This window comes from Vigna angularis, chromosome 8, assembly GCF_016808095.1.
Source record: "Vigna angularis cultivar LongXiaoDou No.4 chromosome 8, ASM1680809v1, whole genome shotgun sequence".
Lineage (NCBI taxonomy): Eukaryota > Viridiplantae > Streptophyta > Magnoliopsida > Fabales > Fabaceae > Vigna > Vigna angularis.
Window position 1 is genome coordinate 30,973,317 of NC_068977.1, and position 21,728 is coordinate 30,995,044.

Consider the following 21,728-nt stretch of genomic DNA (forward strand, 5'->3'; position numbering starts at 1 on the left):
CGTGTTAAAATATATTTTAAATTTTATAATCTATTTCGATCTTCTTCTTTTTTATATTTAGTTCAGCTTGTTATATTGTGAGTGAAAAGTATTGCCAGTTAATTGAAAATTACTTTACATATAATCTTTAAATTAATATATTTTAATGGTATAATTTTATATTTTATATTAGATGATTGCATAAAAAATTCAAATGTGTGAATATTTTATATTAGCTGACAGCAACGGCGTTAAGTCCATACTGATGTGATCGTGTTTTTTCTCTTTTCTCTTCTGTTATCCAGTTTTTTTGTCTCTCTTGTTCAGCTTTTTCTTTGATGATTTGTTAAACTTGTTCTTTTTTTGTAAATCTTATTCATATATTTTTTATAACATAAGTATCCAATATCTTCATTTTTAAAATCGAATACTAAAAAAACCTCTTAACATCGAAACGAATTAAGCATTTAAGCCTAAAAAAAAACACATTACTCGTAGTCCCAGACAGTTAAGATAAGAAAGTTAATGCATGACGTGGCATAACGAACCACCCTCGTCTCAACTGTCTGAGATAAGAATTCTACCTATTAGATATTTATATATATATATATATATATATATATATATATATATATATATATATATATATATATATATATATATATATATTTATAATGAATATTCATAATTAAATTTAGTTAAAATATATTCCCCTCTTGTTTAGTTCTACCATGGAACAAACAATAAGCTTATATATTTATGTAATTAAAAAAAGTCAGTTTATTTTATTTAATGTTTGATTTAAAATATTTACATAAACACAACCCTATCCATATGAGAACATCATCGGAAAAGTAGTTCAAAAAATCTTCTCATTGCTGCCACTTCTTAACTTGCTCGTTTCACTCTCCGACTCACCGTGCCAACCGAGTCAACTCACCACCACAAGCAATGGCTGCACCCACCAAACCAACCATTCCATGGAAGCTCCGCGTAATGACATCTCTGCTTTCTCTCCTTCTCAAAGCCTCCCGCCGCTCTAACGGCACCGTCAACCGCCGTCTCTTCAACCTCTTCGACCCCCAGCTCCCTCCTAACCCAAACTCTATCGACGGCGTCACCACCTCCGACGTCACTGTCGATGCCACACGCAACCTCTGGTTTCGCCTCTTCTCCCCCACCACTTCCGCCTCTGCCGCCACCCTTCCTGTCGTCGTCTTCTTCCACGGCGGCGGCTTCGCGTTCCTCTCCCCGGCCTCAACCAGGTACGACGCTTTCTGCCGCTCCCTGTGCCGCTCCATCAACGCCGTCATCATCTCCGTTAACTACCGCCTAGCCCCCGAACACCGTTACCCTTCCCAAAACGACGATGGTTTCGACGTCGTTAAATACCTCGACGAAAACGGCGCCACTTTGGGTAACGTTGGTAAGTGCTTTTTAGCGGGTGATAGTTCGGGCGGGAACACAGCGCACCACGTGGCAATTCGGGTTTGCAAAGAGAGGCTCCGATTCGTGAGAGTAATCGGGTTGGTTTCGATTGAACCGTTTTTTGGAGGGCAAGAGCGAGTCGAATCAGAGATCCGAATCACGCAAGACCCGTTGGTTTCGTTGGATGCAACCGATTGGTATTGGAAGGCCTTTTTGCCCAACGGGTCGGACCGTGACCACGAAGTGGTTAATGTGAGTGGACCAAATGCGGTGGATATTTCCGGTTTGAACTATCCAAAGACGCTTTTGGTTGTGGCGGGTTTTGACCCATTAAAGGATTGGCAAAGAAGATATTCTGAATGGTTAAGAAAATCGGGTAAGGATGTTGAAATAATTGAATACCCGAAAATGATCCATGGGTTTCACTTGTTTCCATTTTTACCCGACGTTTCTGAGTTTCTTTCTCATGTTAACCATTTCATTGTCAAACAAGTAGCTGGTAGTTAGAATTCTGTCACGTTTGATGCTGTAATATTATAATTATAATAAGAAAGATTTTATTTTTTTGTAATATTATGATTTTAGTGTGAAAGAAAAAAGATATTTTGCATGTGTATGAAATAAAAAGACAAAAATTGGATAGACTTATGAAATGGACATTGTGGTCGGATACATTATATAGTTTATAGAACATGTATACTATAGTGATATGCATTAAATGATTATAGGTAATTGTCATAAAGATTGTTAAATATACATTCGTATATTGTAGAATACAAATGTCTTGGACAGATTTTAATAACTCTAATTAAATAAGTAATAAGAACTTCATAAATAAATGCATAATGATGATAATAAGCATGCAGAGAAGTAACATATAATAAATATTTTGTTAGTAATATACTAAAATGAAAAATTAAATCAGTTAATAAAGTAACTTTGGTTTACACATCATGTTAAATTTGTTAATGTTTAAATAGGTTCTTCTTTATTTACTTTTCATTTTTTTTTTCATTATTGGTTGACAAATATTCATTTTAAATTAAATAGTAATTGTTTTTCCGACAAAATGAAATTGCAATTACGTGACTCTAATAATAAAAATAAAGTAAACTATAATAGCCATTTTAGTTATGATGGAAAAATGGTCTATCCATTAATTTACCAAAATTTGATATTAGTTACAATGTTTTGCCACCTCTATTCCTAATGCACTTGTTTATTAATTTTGTTTCCAGTGAAATGTTTTTATATAAAATTGGTGCAGTTTAGTAATAGAATTATTCTAACCCATTTTAAATGTTAATTAAGTAGATTTCATGGTATTGGAGATAATCATTTTATCAATATTTTAGGTCATTTAATCTTGTCGCACAAAATAAGAAGAAATCATATATATTATACAGCAAAGGTTGTAATAATATATATAATAGGATATTATTTTTATGACCTTTTTAAAGAACTATTAGGAAAATAATTAACTTTTTAAATAATTTGACATTATTTTATACATAAAAAAAATTGATTGAAAATCTTGGATCTAATTTTATAAAATTGTTGAACTATATGGAGAATTGTGATATAATTTATGCTTGATCACAATTTTATTGCTGAAAAATCCTGTGAGGATCAATAAATTTTATAAAATTCAAAATTTACTTAATAAATTTTGCATTATCTTTCAAATAATAAATAGGTATTAATTGGTAACTAAATAAGTACTGATTAAACGTGGAATGTGAATAGAAGCATAATTTGACATGTTAATTAATTGCATGTTATGGTAATAGAAATTTTTTAACACGAAATGCTACTAAAGATGGTTGTGTATAAAGGTGTTGATAATGTGTGATTATTGTTATATTGTCTAATCTAATTTGGAAATATTTATTTTAAAATATTCTTTTGTTTCTTTTTATTTTTAACTTTTATTTGTATATTATATATGTTAAAATATTATTGTTTTAATATTTATATTATTGAACAATTGAGATTTGTAACATCCCAAAAATACAGCAATAAACTATATAATTGAATAATTACATTCAATAATATTTCAGATCAGTCATACACTAGAGTCGAGCGTACGCTCATGGCCGAACGGCCTTACAGAAGGAGTTACAAATTTAAGCCGTACAAGATAAACACCTGACCGAACGGTTTACAAAAGAAAATACCGTACGGTCAGTCTTAACAAAAAGGGAAGGTGATCAAACGACCACCTTACTATAACTAGACAATGGACCGAACATCCTATTGTTCGATCTTTGCTTCAACTTCTTCCAAATTTTCTTCTTCCAGCTCCTCTTCCAGCCGCTCGTTTCCTTCTGCTCACATCCACACGGATGATCATTGCAATGACAAGGACGGACATACAAAACTAGACACGACAGGAAACGCAAGGTAAGCTTATGTAATTTAATTCATGCATAAACATACATTTCAAATAATCCAACAGCAAATAAATTTCAACGTACGTATCATACAAAGCCTATCACTAGACTGACTGTCCGGACTGTATGAAATCTGTGTAGCTACAGGCGTTCGTGCACCCGGGTGATGTAGTAACTGGAATACTCTCATCAGCTGCCACCCGAGGTTAGTCCTATCGGTCCAAAGTACCCCTAAGGACTGGGACCTCCTGCCGTTCCCACACATGGCCTACTCTCCTCTACATGAAGACGAGTACCCACGGAACATCAGGATGAACCGCCAGCATTAGCGTTCCCACAGTCATACTTTACAAATTCAATATTCAAACATGAGTCGTTCCTCCCCGGAACGCTTGTTCATAATTCCAACACATTTCATTCATATCATATTCTCCTCATCTTCCATTATCAATCATCTCAGTTTCGTCTTTCATTATCAATCCTTTAAATTTCCTCTTTGTTCAAAGATTTATAAAGACACCAGATACCGAACGTTCAATCCTCACTCAGAACGAGGACGAACACTTGGAACGAGATAGAGAGGTCTCCAGTTCCAGAATAGAATAAGACCGAGAGGGTTACGGTCGGTTTGAGAGAGAAACCGAGTGTAATAAATATAGCAAGAAACGAATGAACCGACCGTTTATTACCAAGTGAATCAATTATATGAACTGACTCGTGATAGCTCTAACCGAACGCTGAAAAGGGCCTCGCCAAGTGTTACGACTCTATGCCGGAACCAATCGATACAGACACCTCAAGAAATTTCAGTAATAATACTTAGAAGAATTTATATGAAGAACCGAACGCTTATGAATATTTAGCTTAATTGAATTTACATCAAGAAATCCGAATGCCAGTCTATGACCGAGCATGGTAGAGAAGAAAATTCTATTGAAGTTAGACGAACGCTATTTTTCATCAATATAGATTATATAAGAAATGAGTACGAGCGCTTGGTGTAAGACCGAGCACTACTCAGTACGAGCGCTTGGTGTAAGACCGAGTACTAATAAACTTATAATAAAAGGCTTAATAAATATAATAAGATATTATCGAAGCAGTGTTTACGAACAACAAAATATACCGTTACATATAGAAATTTAGTTTATCACAGGATACCCAGATACAATTATGCTTGGCCGAACACTTAAGCATAGTATTACCACACGAGGACGCTCGTCCTCAACTAGGATTCTCTCCAAATGAAAGAATCCCATTTCAACTATATTTACCAGAAGAACCGAACGGTCGAAGACCGTTCAGTAACGAACGTACACTTTCATATGAGAAATTTCATATTCAGAATTCATTTATATTTGTCTCATTTCTTAACATATAGTTTCATAACTTTATACATTCATATTATAATCGACTTTCATACTTCATACAATCCATATCATATAAGTTTCATATATTTCATACATTATACATAACTCAGCCATATTTCATTTCCACTCATTAAATCAACGAACGTTCATTCAATCCAATCATATCAACCATCATGCATCAAAATCATTCAGTCAAATAACGAACGTTCATACAATACAACAATATACAAATTAAATTAAATAAGCTTCCCTTACCTCTAGTGTGAACGATCGTTCTAAAGGCAGAATTACAGTCCACCGCTACCGGTTCTTCTATTCTCAACACTCGACAATTTTTCAACTAAACCAAGAAAATCAAAACACTCTCAGACTACTCATTTGAAGAATGGTGATCAACACCGATAAACAGAACTGGATTTGCATGCCTAGGAAGACGAACGATTGGGTGCAGAGAAGGACTTACCAGCTCAGCTTCACAAACCGAACGGTTTATCTGGAAGCTCTTGACGCCGGAATCACTTCTACAATGTCTGAAAGATGATCGGAGAAGAGAAAGGGTGAGTGTTTTCTCAGAGAAGATGAAGAGGATGTAGAGAGAAGGAGGAGAGAATGGGATTCTTCAGAAATTTTGAAAAGAGGGTACATGCAGAGAGTGGGGTAGGTTTTTCTGAAAATCTAAGTTTTGCTTCCCACTTCAAAACGGACGTCCGTTCATTTGTCGACACCTGCTTTCCACTAACTTATTTCCGAATCCTCTTCGCTTGACACCTGGCGTCCGTCATCTGAGTGTCGAGCCCCCGTCTTGACACGTGAACTCCACTAACACGATACGTGCGTGTATTTTACTGGTTCTGACAAGATTAAGGTCATTTAATTTTTTTTTAAAATACTTTTTAAGAATAAAGTTGTAAAATTCCAAACTTTTAAAATAGACTATTCTTAAATTTAATTATTGATCATGTTGAGAATTCATATTAAAAATATTATATACCCACTAATAATCCATCCCAATCGATCAACAAGTATATGATTCATTAAAATGTATAACATTTAATACCAAACCCATTTTGATATAAAAATTTGTAAACTTAATAAGTTTTATTTGTGTGATATTTTGTAAGTACAGGAAAAAAATTATGATTGAATCTTCCTGCAACGCAGGATACGATTAAAAGAAGACTAAGTTCAAAATTATTTAATAAAAATAAAATCAAAAAAATTTGTAATTTTTCATGAAGTACAGCTAATAATAGAACCATGTTAAAAATATAATATTTGAGATAGTATTGGAAGGACACATTTTCGTTAAAAAATATTCATTTATTAGTCCAAACCTACTCAAAGTAAAATATATTATTTCTAGCAAGTTCAAAAATAAAATTCACAAGAATTGGTCAATTGTCAGACACATACACCGCCATGAAATTCCAAGCCATTTTTTTCATAAACAGCAAAAACATATACTCATCAAGAAAATCCAAGTTGTCAAAATGATCTCTTCGTAGCATTATCCATTCGATTCCTTAGTGGAAAACAAAGAAATTATCAATGCATATCACTGCATACAAGGGCTAATTGTTTCTCAAACCCTGAATGATGCTTTGCAAATATCTCGACAAATTTATTAACAAACCCTGAAAGAATGTAAGGACCATCTTCTATGTGGAGTTCTTACTGTTCACTGCTTCCTTCAGCTTCCTCCCTAATGCAAATGCCAGAGGAGGAGGCACAGCATTACCAATCTGTCTGTGCTTGTGAATGATATTGCCAGAAAATTTATAGTTATCTGGAAATCCCTGCACATTCATAATAGATATGCTTAGCTATTTAGCTTATACCAAATCAGGAGATGCATGCTTGTTTCTCTGGCAAAGATCATAAGGACTACAGTTTTGTAATTAGCTATTAAGGTCATTAGCTAATCATAGAAACTAATTTGTTGGACATTTCTATTAAACTTGACAAGAATTATCTGTAACAATTCAAAACTAACAGATTTCAGTTTGTTAGGATTCCATTTCTTATCAAACCAAGAGTTATCAACTTACTTGAGATCGAGCACACTCACGAACAGTAAGAATCCTATCTTGGTCAGGGTGGAAGCACATTCCAACCTTCCCCATTGGTTGAGGGTCTGTAATGGAAGTTGGGAAATTCCCTTGCCAATCCAGCCTACCAAATAGTCCCTTCCATTGATTGTGCCGCTTAGCCGTGTTGGGCAAGCACCATGGTATCAAATCAACAACTTGTCCATTAGACAATGTTACCTGCATTTCATAAGGTTTCACAGATTAGATAGGTCACAATTTTTTTGCTATGTTAAAAGTTCACAAGAATTTAGATCCACCTTTTCCTCCGGAAGATCACGCCAATCAGCACCTGGCCTCTTGGGAATTTTCTGGCATCGAATCAAGTTCAATTCGTTCATCTCCTTAGAAATATGATCAGTCAAGACAATCATCTCACCACGAATCCTCTTTTGAAACCATGATACAGGGTCATTTTGATACTGCACAACATAAAAAACAGGCAAATAGTGAGTGAAAAATTTAAGAATGCAAAAGTAAGTGACATGTATCTTTCCTATTTTACATACCTCCATGTTTCCTTTTGAGGCTCCATTGCCCACTGCTGGGAGATCACCAATGGTATCTTTAACAGTTATTGCACGTAATGGAGCACCGTTTGCAGTACTACGGACAGCAGCATAATGAACATTTTCAGACAATGGGATCTTCAACTCGGGTGCCGAAAATACATGCATTGGTTCTGGCCACTCTGGAAGAACATCATCAGGACAGGCTGCCCATATGAATGCCCTTTTTCTTGATTGAGAAACCCCAAATGCTCCAGCCTCAAGGATACCAAACCTCACCTTTTGGACAAGTAAATCATACTTTTATTAGTTCATTGAAGTTCTATTTATCAACGGAATGCATTACTAAAGGTAGAAAGTTGCAGTAATTTTACCTGATAACCCATCTCAAGAAGTGAAGCCAAGGTTAAACGGAATGTCTGTCCTTTATTGAAAGACACAAAGTTCCTCACATTCTCCAACAAGAAATATCTTGGTCGGAAATAATCAGCAAAGGATAAGAAAGCTAATATCATCTCACACTGGACTTTACTCCAACTGCTCTGGTTAAACCTATTCATCCCAGAAAAACCCTGAAGCAAAAGCAACACATTGTTGAACAATTACCCAATAATATATTCGTCAGCAAAATATATATATAAAAAAAATCAACAGCTAGAGATACCTGGCATGGAGGACCCCCATTAATGAAATCAACTTGTCCAGGCATTGGTAAACTACTGCTCTCACTCTCATCAAGCTTTGCAGCCAACTCTGCAGCCTCAGTAGTTGAGATACAATCATCTATGTCCCCGCACTTCTCCATTACAGCCCTGCATTACAAAAAATCAACCAAGTCACTTGAACAGATTGCACACCTTTCAACATTTAGGCCTGGAATAGTTAACTAAACGGGATTATTTACCTAAGAATAACATTGCAATTGTTAATGAACACCAATGCATCAGGATGATTAGCTTTAAATGCATCACCAGCAGGCTCTTCATACTCGATAGCCCATTTAGTTGATGAAACACCTGAACCAATTTAAGCAATAAAATACGTTATATTATGCATTGGTAGCAGATACAATATGGTCTTCTTCTTGCTATAATAACGTAGTTAAGATTACCCGACTGCTCCAACCCCTCTGATAAACCACCACAACCTGCAAAAATGTCCAAGGTTGCTAAACGTTTTTCATTTAATGTTTTTCCCTCCTTAGAAGACTCTGAATCGTCATCTCCCTCTTTACATTTTCCTTTTCTCTTTCTAGCTGCAGCATCTGAGGTTTGTCCAGTTGAATATTTTACTTTTATGTGAGCTGGCAACTGTCAAGTAATTGGAAAAAAAAATAATAGTTAATTATCGAAAATCATAACTTGTCACAGCTGCACCAAAATGTAAAATTGATGTCATGACGAATAATGATGATGATGATAGTCTATCTTAAGCTAAACTAAAACCTTTTATTTCAATCACAATATAACGACAGATAGAGAATTTATATAAAGCATTTACAATGACTTAAAACTTTTGGATTTCATTTTAATCTGCACAACAATCAATAAAGCAATCACTGCTACCCAGTAGTAAATCGTAGACTCTATATCATAAAATATCAACATATTGGAAGATTTATCCACTGGATTAACAAGCACATTGCCTGCTTGTATATTAGGTACAAATACACAATACCTTTTTCAGTGACCCAGTGGCAGGATCATACAAGAGCTCACAGAAAAATACATTTTGGAACATTCCAGGGGCACTTTGTTCAGGAATATCACTCTTCTTTCTGACTTCACATTTCCCTTCTATGGAATCTACTGAGATTATATGTGTTTCATCACTGTAATACACCTAGAATATAAATATGAAATACAAGTCAGTATAAAAAATTATACATGAGATACACAAAGTAGAACTAATACTAAAAATAGAGCAATATGCACAAATAGCAGTTAACTTATCACAGCCAGGTGAAGCATGGATGACTTAGAAAAATAATATTATAAAATTCACATAATCATGCTATGTAACACTTGTAGCTTATACCTCTTGTATATCAGAGCAGTATGCCTTCTCATTTGATACATCTTCTGGTCGAAAGAACCTCCTGACTTTGACTTGTGTAGATTTTATTTCAGGATGTTTTATTTCCATTTTAACAACAATCTCAAGCACTTGACACACAACATAAGCTTTCAAACCCACGTTCCTTCCACTCTTATGAGTTCCTTGCTCGATCTTTTCCTCAAATTCAAAGGGACTTACATAAACAAAATCATCAAGGGAATACTCGGTTCCTTTAAATAGGAAACCAGACTTGAAGGAATTTACACTGAAAATATTCTTTGCCTTTTCATAGTCATGTATTTTGCAAGAGGAGCAAATACCAGACCCTTGACCCAAAGTATCAAATGGAAGGCTAAAGAAAGCACCTCTTTCAGGCCAGTACAGGCTTTTACAATAATATTCAGTAGGTAGTCCTTTCTTCTTCCTTTCTTCTGCTCTAGCCCTGTCAACTCTATCTGTAATTATATTATCCTTTCGATGCTGATGCCCCCAAGGCCTTTTTTGAATATTTACAGCAACTGTCCGCTTAACATCCTGCAGTCCCAGATCCCTACAATCATTAGTCAAAAACACCTCTCTCTCATTAGCAGCATTGCCAATAACAGTATGACAACCATGCTGCATCATCCTACCATGAAACATTTTTCTCCCATTCTTTGACTCAAACATATACTCAACACAATATATGTCTGGAAATTCATCTGTTTCATCAACTTCCACTAACACGAACTTTCCTACAGAAATAACTTCCCCATTAATGATTGCCTGCTTATAAACAGGATATCCAGAAGTAGTCTTCCCTTCAGGTTTTCCTTCCCACATTATTTCGGCATCACCCGAAAATTTATTGGTTTGCTTCGAATGTGAATTCTTCTTTGAGGTTCCCTCCAAAAGTATTGGCTCCTCTTCATTGTCGTCCTCTTCATTTTCTTCCTGTTCCTCCAATTCATCCTCTTCCTTTAACTCGCTGACAGGCCCCTCCTTTGAATCTTCTGGCAAGTGGTTCGAGTAGTAGTCTCCCCATATCCTATTGATTAGTTTTGTGGTTGTTGCTTCCATGGCTTTCCTCTTGGAAACAATAGGACCCACTGCTGCTCTAGGATTCAAATTAGGCTCACTACGTGGCAAAACTTTCTTTTTCTTCACCAACCATTTCGTATGGTGCCGTTCTTCCATTTTGTTTGAAAGACCGGTCACAAATGGAGACTTTCTGATCTTAACATCAGGAAATTCTGCAAAAAGTTGCAGAATAATCTGTCCGTGGACAACAACATATCTCTCAACAGCCAATGGATCAGAAGAAATGTAAGAAACATTTTTCTGATTAAACTCAGATACTTTTTTTATGATATCTCCAAAGGAAAGTCGTGATACTCGGGTCTGGTCCTTCAGTAAGGTAATAATGGCTATAGCAAGCCTTGCAGTTTTCAACACTGTCTCATACCAAGGAGCATACTGCTTTGCTGGTTTGCCAAGTCTGTACCTGAAAGGAGTGACGTATGAATGAGTTTGGTTGTCATTTACATACTAATTGTATTTATTTTGAACAAGATTATTATTAGATGAAGTTATATACAGTATTCACATATGTTTCATTCGTAAGTTATGACAAGATCATCCAAACAGTTTTTTTGACACAATTTGGTTACAATTGTATTGGCAGTTTGCTATCCAGGTACTCAAATGGATTTTATAATAATACTTCATTGGAAACCTAAACAATAGCATTACTTTTAGAAAAGAGGCATCATACCAGGCCAAATCTGTTCGGATGGATATGAAAATCATCGATGATCCAAATTCTATCATCCATTCCTTTATGGCACTCAGATAAATTGGCATTCCATCCGCAGCCTGTGCTTCTGGACTGCTGGAGGAAGATTGGCCAGCGTCACTTTCAAGATGGAACCCACTTCCATCATCAGCAGTCATTACACCGGAGCCAAAGATGGCAACATCGATGTCTGAACAAGATTTCATAGGAAGAAGTTCCAAGGAAACCAACCTTGCATCTGAGTTGTATAAAGACCAATTATGAAGCATGCTTCGAGGAAGATCTTCAGTATCATAGACGTCATAGTCATTATCGAAAACTATAAACTCGTCTGTTTCTTGAAGGGAGGTTCTGTAAAATGCAGGGAGAGGATAATCATTGGCAATCTCATCTTCATTAATTTTTATATAGAATTTGTTTGAAGCAGAGCCTGATCTATTGTTTTTCTTCTGTTTCATCGATTTGAAATACTCTTCTTCCTGCAAGAGTCGTGCTAACTTTACATCTTCATCCTCGTCATTTGGAGAATCTACAAAATCCATCTGATTCTTGTTTTCTTCCTCTTCAGCTCCTGAACCAATCCTTAAAGTCCCATTTGAGGGCACTACTTGCATAAGTGCATGGTTTGCTTGCTTCTTCGCCTCGTCCCTAAGAGCAATAAGAGCAGCGATATCTGCAAACATCATGTCATTTGATTTGGATGTCATGTCCAAACCGATGAGTTGCTTATAAATGAACTCACCCTGAGATATAACAAAATCCTTTAGAGATGCGGTTCCAGAAAAGGATTTGCTACCACTCATTGACCGTGCCATGCCAGCAAGTAGCTCATCGAGACTTATACTAGGGTCACCCCCCGAGGACTTTGCAAGTTTTTTATATACCTCGACACATGCGCGAGCCTTTTCAAAGAATTGATCATAAAACTTCTTGTAACTAGCAGCAGGTTTCTGACAGTCATAATCAGCAACATCAGTGGAAATCCATATCACTGGAGAACCATCTTCATATCCAGATATATCCCAAGATTCAATTCTACCAAATCCTTCACACTTAATGCCTTTTTCTTTCTTCTTGCCTGTGCTTGGTTCAAGCGGCAATATAACTCCAGTAATATATAAATCAGTCACCTCGAGCATTTCAAGATGCTGTCCTTTACCATTTTCATCATGAAGGATAAACTCTGTAATTCGTCTATTTGGGCGACCATCATCTTGTCCAGCAGTCAACCGGACAGCTACAATTTCTTCATCTACAATCTGATCCTTCTCTGTTTCAATGAGACAGGACTTATCCGATATTGAAAAGGATTTCTCTTTCAAATCTTTACACGCTGCGGCTCGTTTTGGCATTTTGCGTGAAGCTGGAGCTTGCTCCGGGCTCTCTGCCAAACTTCGTTTATTTTGTTTGTTTGTAGACATTACTTCCCCTTCTCCGTTGGAAAGAGCAAAATCCTCTTTACTCTTGGTGTTCTTCACAACTATTTCAAACATATAAAAAAAACATAATGATAAGTTTACACAAAAATTAAGAAATATAGAGGCAATAACAAAAGACGATCTAAACAAGCTGTACATCAATGAGAATCTTAACATAATCACTACATAGATGGCAGAACATGATCAAAATAAATAAATTTCTCTAATATGAAATCTATCCACAAAAATTACCAACATGGCCGAAGGTCAAATCTCCCCACAGAACCATGATAAAGTCAAAAGATAGAATGTTGACACACAAAAAAAAACCCTAAAAATCGTAAATAGATATCTGAACAAAAAACAAAAATCAATTATGAACTCACATAGCACTTAAAATTTCATGATATGATAAACAACAGTTCCTTCTGAACAGTGACGAGAAAACAAAAATGATATCTGAAACAGTTTTTAAACATGGTAATAGAGAAAGGGGAAAATCAATAGTGAAATCAATAATACACAAAAAAGAAAACGCATGCAAATAACAAAGATGGCACCCAGGACAGTAGTAGCCAACAGGACACAGAACCAAAGATGGTTAAATGAAATCAAACAGAACAGCAAGACAAACAATAATATGGTTAAGACCTGGTTCTGAGGAATCCAGAAGAGAAGCACAACCCATATCTTGAATCCTGTTTTTTTTTTTCAAATGGCTTGTTTTGAAACACTCACTGAGTTTGTGAGAAATCTAATTAGGTTTTTTCAATGTGACTTTCCATTTCATAGTATTGCTTTTGGCGGGGATGCAAATATTGGAAGGGAGGGTTTTTTGGCGCCCATGAACCCTCAAACTACTGAAACCTTAGAAAAAAACAAATGAAAAATATGGAATCTGTTTTAAATTTTCATTTTGTCATCATAAAAATTACATGATAACATAGTTTTTAAGTTTTTATCATGATTTTTATAATAATTATCTTTTTTATAAATAATAGTTTGTTCGTAAATTTTCACTTTTCATCAACTTAGATTTTTTTTTAACATAAAAAAATCATTAAAAAAGTTATAAATTGGTCACTGCATGTTTATAAATTAACCATTATAAATTATATATAACAAATATTACTATAATTAACCATTGATATTTTTTAAATATTATAAAATTTAAAGCATCTATTTTTTAAATATTATAATGTTATTTTATTTAGTTTGGCTTTGATTTCAACTTTTAATTAATTTTATATTATGAATCTATTTAAATCAACTCTAAGAATAAAATGAAAATTATAATTATAAAAAATTGTTTTTGCAATTTTTTAATTTTTTTTATTTTCAATGAAATTGGTTTAGTTTTAAATATTTGTAATTTTATTGTATTTGTTTTTATAATCAAGGTATATCATTAATACATATTTATTTAAATATAGTATCAACACCACCAAATTACATGTATAAAAAGGAATTGACATTGTTAAAAGAATTATTATATAAAAAAATTGACATTGTCACAAGCTTTCACACTTTTTAAGAAAGAAAGAAACACAGATAGACCTACTTTTGCTTACCTACTTTTACTTATCTTATTGAATATGTAAAGGACTAATGAACAACAAATTAGTAGACAAACAGATCGGATTTTTATGGACTGAAGGATTAAAAAATATGTCTTAACTTGTTTTTATTCAATTAGATTAGCAGTCTCACCGGATCTAACCCACTTTAAAGACTCATGGTTAAGCTTTTGGTAATAATTTCACACTCAAATTAGTAAAAAGTAAAAGAATCACAGAAAAATAAGTAAATAAAAAAAAAGAATAAGAAGATTGAGTAAGTATAATTAAAATAAAAAAGTACAATTATAAAAACAAATTGCAATCTTTTAATTTTTTTTATTATTAAATTGGTTTAGTTTTAATTATGTATACTTTTATTGTATTTGTTTATAAATTTAAAGTGTATCATTAATGTGCACTTATTCAAATAGGGTGTCAAAACTTACCCAAATACATGTATAAAAAGTAAATAACAATGCTAAATGCAACACAACTCAATAGAAACCATAATACGAACCTCTAGGTGTGGTTGCTTTCTTATTTTGCTTTGCCTTGCCTTGTCCTAAAAAAAATGAGATAGGATGAAATTCAAACTATGTGAACAAGATGGTGAGAGGGATTCAAGTTGACTATCTCGCAAAATTTTCACTCTAGCGATTCGTAAGCATTCACTTAAAAAGATAGATATACAAACAAACATATTTCTTTTTACTTATTTTTACTTGCTTTGTTAGATGTGTAATGGGTCATCGAATTAACTTGTTCTGTCTTATGTGTTACCCAATAAATTCACAAGCTAAATAGGCCAAGTTATTACGAATTGATAAGTTTAAAAGCATGACATAGGTTATTTTTATTAAAATAAGTTAAAAGATTGATTATTTTGATTTAACTCACTTGGTTTAGAGATGATTAATATAAAAATACATATATTCTTTAATTAAAATAAATAATTCTTTTATTATTATTTGGCTGCACCAGAAAAATATGTCAAAACAGCTGTAATAAATTTCAATTACTTTTTAATGTTATAAAAAACATTTAAAAAATATATATAAAGTGTGATGATTTAACCAGATTATAAAGTAACTTTCATTATTAATTTTCAATTCCTTTACATTTAAGAAACATTTCATCCAGCATACACTAATATTTTATTTATTTGAAATCAATCCAAAGCTAAAATAACTAATATTGTTTCATATTGAACATTGTTTCTGAAGTGATAATAGAAAAAAAAAATCCTACTCGTAAAAACTAGTTTTGCATTTTTTTTAAGATTCATAATTTGTAATTATTAAAATCTAGAGTTAAAAACTAATTTGTTAGGTGTATTTATTGGTTTATTATATATTTTTGAAATAAAAATATTATTACAACTGGTTAATATCACATTACAAACATGAATAAAACCAAATTTAAACTGTTCAACTCTCTTATTGGAAGCATGGTTATCGGGCAATGAAAAAAAAAGGTGATAGTTTTAAGAAGTTGAGTTTGTATCTTCAATAATTCATGGTCAAGTTGTTAGTAATAATCCGACAATAGAAAAATTTTCACACTCAAAGTTAGAAAAAAAAAGTAAAAGAAACATAAAAAAAAAATTAAATAAAAAAGGAATAAGAACATCGAGTCAGTATATGAAAAGATATTTCAAATAAAAAAAAGTATAATTATAAAAAAACTTGTTTTTGCAATCTTTTGTTTTTTTATAATTATAGTGTATTATTAATGTATATTAATTTAAATGGGGTGTCAAAATTACCATATTACATTTACACAAAAGAACAGCTAATATTAAATGCAAAATAATTCAATAAAAACCAGAATACGAACCTGAAGGTGCCATTATTATACTTTTTTATTTTGTTGAGTCCTAAAAAGATGAAGTAGGTGAAATGAGAATCAAACCATATGATAAGAGTTATTCAAATTCATAATCTTTCATAAGACTTCACACTCTCTTAAAAGAACATGAACACAGACATACCTACTTTTGCTTACCTAGTTTTACTTTATTACATGCGTAACAAACCAGTAGGTTGGCTGGTCCTATCCTACATGTGACCTGACAGATTATTAAAAAGACAGGAACACAGACTGACCTACTTTTGCTCACCTACTTTTACATAACTACTTTTATTTTATTAAATGTGTAACGGACTAGTAAGTTGATGGGTCTTACCTTACATGTGACCTGACAGGTTATTATGGGTTGGCACGTTTCAAGTATGTCATAAATTGTCTTTATTCAATCAAAGACAAGAATACAGACAGACCTACTTTTATTTACCTACTTTTAATTTATTAAATGTGTAACAGACTGGTAAGTTGGCTGGTCCTCCTGTCCTACATGTGACCTGACATGTTATTAAGAAAAACGGGCCAAGTTATTATGGTTTGACAAGTTTAAAGTATGTCGTAACTTGTCTTGTCTTTATTCAATTAGGTTAAAAGAGATTCAAATCACTTTATTTAAATGTCTTTAATATAAAAATACATATTTTATTAAATTAATTTCTTAACTTTGTCAAATAAAATAAATAAATCATTTTCATTAGAGTATAGTGAGTAAAATACCAGAAAAAATTATGTAAAAACATTCTTAATAAATCTTAAATATTTTTAATGTTATTAAAAAAATTTAAAAATATCTATTAATAAATTTAAAATAATTTTAATGTTGTTAAAAAAACATTTAAAAAATATCTATAAAGTTTCATCATTTAACCATGCTATAAAGTAGCTTTAATTATTAATTTTCAATTCCTTTGCATTTAAGAAACATTTCATCCAGCATACTCTAATATTTTATTTATTTGAAATCGATCCAAAGCTAAAATAACTAGTATTGTTTTATATTCAAGACTGTCACTGTAGTGATAATTGCAAAAGAAATTCGCAAAAACTAGTTTTGCATTTTTTTTAAGATTCATAATTTGTGATTATTAAAATTTAGAGTTAAAAACTAATTTGTTAGATGTATTTATTGGTTTCTTATATTTTTTTAAAATAAAAATATTTTTAAAACTGGTTAATATATGTCTGCACATCACAAAAACCAAATTTAAACTGTTCAAACTCTCGTATTGGAAGCATGGTTCTCGGGCAATGAAAAAAAAATTGTGATAATTTTATGAAGTTGAGTTTGTATCTTCAATGATTCATGGTCAAGTTGTTAGTAATAATCGGACAGTAGAAAAATTTTCACACTCATCTTTGTAAAAAAAAGTAAAAGAATTGAATAAAAAAGGGAATAGGAAGATCAAGTAAGTATATAAAAGGATATTTAAAATAAAAAAATATAATTATAAAAAATTGATTTTGTAATCTTTTTGTTTCTTTTTGAATTAATCTGATTTAATTATAAATATTTATATTCAAAGTATATTATTAATGTATACTTATTTAAATAGATGTCAAAACTTACTAAATGTAGAAAATAATGGACAATGTTAAATGCAAGATAAATTAATGAATATTAGAATACAGACCTGTAGGTGCACTGATATTCTCTTTTGCTTTACTCTGTTCTAAAAAGACCAAGTAGGTGAGATGAGATTCAAACTATGAAAGGAAGATAGTGAGAGATATTTAAGTTCACACTGTATTATTAATGTATACTTATTTAAATGGAATGTCAAAACTTACCAAATTTAAGTATGTTAAATGCAAAACAAATCAATGAAAATCAGAATAGGAACCTGTAGGTGTCACAGTTATGCTCCTTTGCTTTGCTCTGTCTAAAAAAATGAGGTGGGTGAGATGAGATTCAAACTATGAGAGGAAGATGGATAAAGAGATTCAAGTTCACACTCTTGTAGAGTTCACACTCTGGCGGCGCCTTTATAAGCTTTCACATTCACTTATAAAGGCAGGAACACAGAGACCTACTTTTACTTACCTACTTTTCTTTACTTTATAAACTGTGTAATGGATCAAGGAGTTGGGCCGTATTATCCTACATGTGGCCCAACAGATTGTTAAGATAGACAGGTCGAGTTATTATGGATCAACAAGTTTAAAGTATGTTATAACTTGTATTTATTCGATTAGGTTACTGGACTAACCCTTAAAGCCCAACCCACTTTATTTAAAGATTCTTAATATAAAAATATATATTTTATTAAATTAATTACTTACTTTGTTTAAATAAAAAAATAAATTATTTTTATTATTTGACTGCATAAATAAAATACAAAGGAAAATATATATAAAAACAACTGTAATAAATTTTCATTATTTTTTAATGTTATTAAAGAAAACCATTTAAAATATATATAAAGTTTAATCATTTTAACCAGGTTGTAAAGTATCTTTAATCATTAATTTTAAATTATTTTACATTTAAGAAACATTTCTTCCAGCGTAATCTAATATTTTATTTATTGTAAATCAATCCGAAACTAAAATAACTAATACTGTTTTATACTCAACAGTGTTACTGTAGCGATAATTGAAAAAGAAATCCTACTCGTAAAAACTAGTTTTAATTTGTTTTTATGATTCATTATTTTTAATTATTAAAATTTAGAGTTAAAGACTGATTTGTTAGAAGTTTCTATTTGTTTATTATCTTTTTTTGAAATAAAAATATTGTTAAAACTGGTTAATATGTGTCTACACATTACAAAAATAAACAAAACCAAATCTAAAAAGTTTAAACTCTCTTATTGGATGCATGGTTCTTACGCAATGAAAAAAAGATGTGATAATTTTATGAGGTTGAGATTGTATCTTCAATGATTCATGGTCAACTTGTAATTTCCAGAGTAGAAAATTTTTCACACTTAAGTTAGTAAAAAAGGTAAAAAATCCTATAAAACAAGTTATATAAAAAAGGAATAGGAAGATCATGTAAGTATATCAAAGGATATTTAAAATTAAAAAGTATAATTATAAAAGATTGTTTTTGTAAACTTTCAGTTTTTTCTTCTTTTTAAATTAAATAGGTTTAGTTACAAATATTTATAGTGTTAGTGTTTCATTTTAAATTTAAAATGCAAGACAAATCAATAAAAAATACAATACAAACATATAGGTATCAGTGATATGTTATTTTGCTTTGATGTGTCTTAAAACAATGAAGTAGGTAGGATGAGATTCAAACCATGAGAGGAAGATGGTGAAAATGTTTCAAATTCACAGTTTTGCAGAGTTTACACTCTCACGGGAGATTTTACAAGTCTTCACACTTATTTAAAAAGATAGGAACACAGACACACCTACTTTTTCTCACCTACTTTTACATTATTAAGTCTGTAAGGGACCATTAAATTGACTGGTCCTACCCTACATGTGACCTGACAAATTATTAAGTTAAACAGACCAAGTTATTATGGACTGACAGGTCCTAACTTGTCTTTATTACTGGTCCTACCCTACATGTGACCTGACAAATTATTAAGTTAAACAGATCAAGTTATTATGGACTGACAGGTCCTAACTTGTCTTTATTCAATTAGGTTAAGAGATACTTAACTCACTTTATTTAAATATTTTTAATTTAAAATACATATTTTGTTAAATTAATTTCTTAACTTTATCTAAATAAAATAAATAAATTATTTTCATTATTCGACTTTAGTGAGTAAAAAACCAAGAAAAATTATGTACAAACACCTTAATAAATTTTAATTATTTTTTAATGTTATTAAAAAAACATTTAAAAAATGTCTATAAAGTTTGACCGTTTAACCATGTTATAAAGTAACTTTAATTATTAATTTCAATTCCTTTACATTTAAGAAACATTTCATCCAGCAAACTCAAATATTTTATTTATTTGAAATCAATCGAAAGCTAAAATAACTAATATTGTTTTATATTCAACATTGTGACTGTAGCGATAATTGAAAAATAAATCCTACCCGCAAAAACAGTTTTGCATTTTTTTAACATTCATAATTTGTGATTATTAAAACTTAGAGTTAAAAACTAATTTCTTAGATGTATTTATTGGTTTATTATATTTTTTTTAAATAAAAATATTTTAAAAACTGCTTAATATGTGTCTGCACATTATAAAAAAAAATAAGACAAAAACTAAACTGTTCATACGCTCATATTGGAAGCAAGGTTCTCGCGCACTAAAAAAAATTGTGATTATCTTATGAAGTTGAGTTTGTATACTGAATGATTCATGGTCAAGTTGTTAGTAATAATCCGACAGTAGAAAATTTTTCACACTCATGTTAGTAAAAAGAAGTAAAAGAGTCCTAGAAAAGAATTAAATAAAAAAGAATAGGAAGGTCGAGTGAGTATATAAAAAGATATTTAAAATCGAAAGGTATAATTATAAAAATATGTTTTTGTAATCTTTTTTTCTTTTTTAATTAAATTGATTTAGTTATAAATATTTATAGTTTTATTGTGCTTGTTTCTATAAGTGTATTATTAATGTATATTTATTTAAATAAAATCCTTATCAAATTACGTATGCACAAAAGAGTTGATAATGTCAAATATAATATAAATCAATGAAAATCATAATATAAACTTTAGGTATTACTCTTATTCTTTTTCATTTTTCTTTCGTTTTGTCCTCTCCTAAAAGGATGAGATGAGTGAGATGAGATTCAAACTATGAAAGGAAAACTGGAAGAAAGATTTAAGTTCAAAATGTATTATTAATGTGTACTTATTTAAATAGGATGTCAAAACTTACTAAATTTGACAATGCAAGATAAATCAATGAAAATCAGAATACGAACCTGTAACTGTGATTGTTATGCTCTGTTGCTTTGTTTCTAAAAAAATAGGTGGGTAAGATGAGATTCAAACTATGAGAAGAATATGGTGAGAGAGATTCAAGTTCTCAGTCTTGCAGAGTTCACACTCTGGCGGCGCCTTTATAAGCTCTCTCACTCACTTAGAAAGGTAGGAACACAGGTAGACCTACTTTTGCTTATCTACTTGTCCTTATTTTATTAAATGTGTAATTGATCAGGGAGTTGGGTCGTTTTGTCCTAAAGGCGGCCCAGCGGCCCAACAGATTGTGAAGGTAGACGGACTAGATTATTATGAGTAAGCAGGTATAAAGGATGTCATAATTTATTTTCATTCAAGGGTGTTTTTATCCTGCACCTCCAACCCTTTCATCTGCACTTCCAAAACTTTAAGAAAATGTGAATTTTGCATCTAATTAAAAAGA

General features: G+C 31.7%; 2 protein-coding genes across 4 annotated transcripts; one reads left to right on the plus strand and one right to left on the minus strand.

The window, feature by feature from the left end:
• The first annotated feature begins 835 nt into the window (after positions 1-835).
• Positions 836-1,924, plus strand: LOC108344075 (probable carboxylesterase 18). The gene has a single exon (XM_017582542.2). It carries the CDS (start codon positions 931-933, stop codon positions 1,912-1,914), a length of 984 nt encoding a protein of 327 aa, XP_017438031.1. The 5' UTR covers positions 836-930; the 3' UTR covers positions 1,915-1,924.
• A 4,666-nt stretch (positions 1,925-6,590) lies between these two features.
• LOC108345602 (DNA (cytosine-5)-methyltransferase 1) lies at positions 6,591-21,463 on the minus strand. 3 transcript variants are annotated; one of them, XM_017584221.1, is made up of 15 exons: positions 21,289-21,463; positions 18,280-18,318; positions 18,070-18,103; positions 15,093-15,137; positions 11,578-13,078; positions 9,804-11,307; positions 9,444-9,608; positions 8,878-9,076; positions 8,671-8,782; positions 8,431-8,578; positions 8,141-8,338; positions 7,767-8,045; positions 7,518-7,679; positions 7,219-7,437; positions 6,591-6,966 (listed from the first exon to the last, which is right to left on the minus strand). In XM_017584221.1, the coding sequence occupies exons 5-15, from the start codon at positions 13,017-13,019 to the stop codon at positions 6,829-6,831; spliced, it is 4,566 nt and encodes a 1,521-aa protein (XP_017439710.1). In that variant the 5' UTR covers positions 13,020-13,078; positions 15,093-15,137; positions 18,070-18,103; positions 18,280-18,318; positions 21,289-21,463; the 3' UTR covers positions 6,591-6,828. The 3 variants fall into 3 exon arrangements, with proteins under 3 accessions (XP_017439710.1, XP_017439709.1, XP_052722768.1); XM_017584220.1 differs by lacking the exon at positions 21,289-21,463 and adding an exon at positions 16,412-16,451 and having other exon boundaries at positions 18,070-18,108; positions 18,280-18,455; XM_052866808.1 differs by lacking the exon at positions 21,289-21,463 and having other exon boundaries at positions 18,280-18,455.
• Positions 21,464-21,728: the final 265 nt, after the last annotated feature.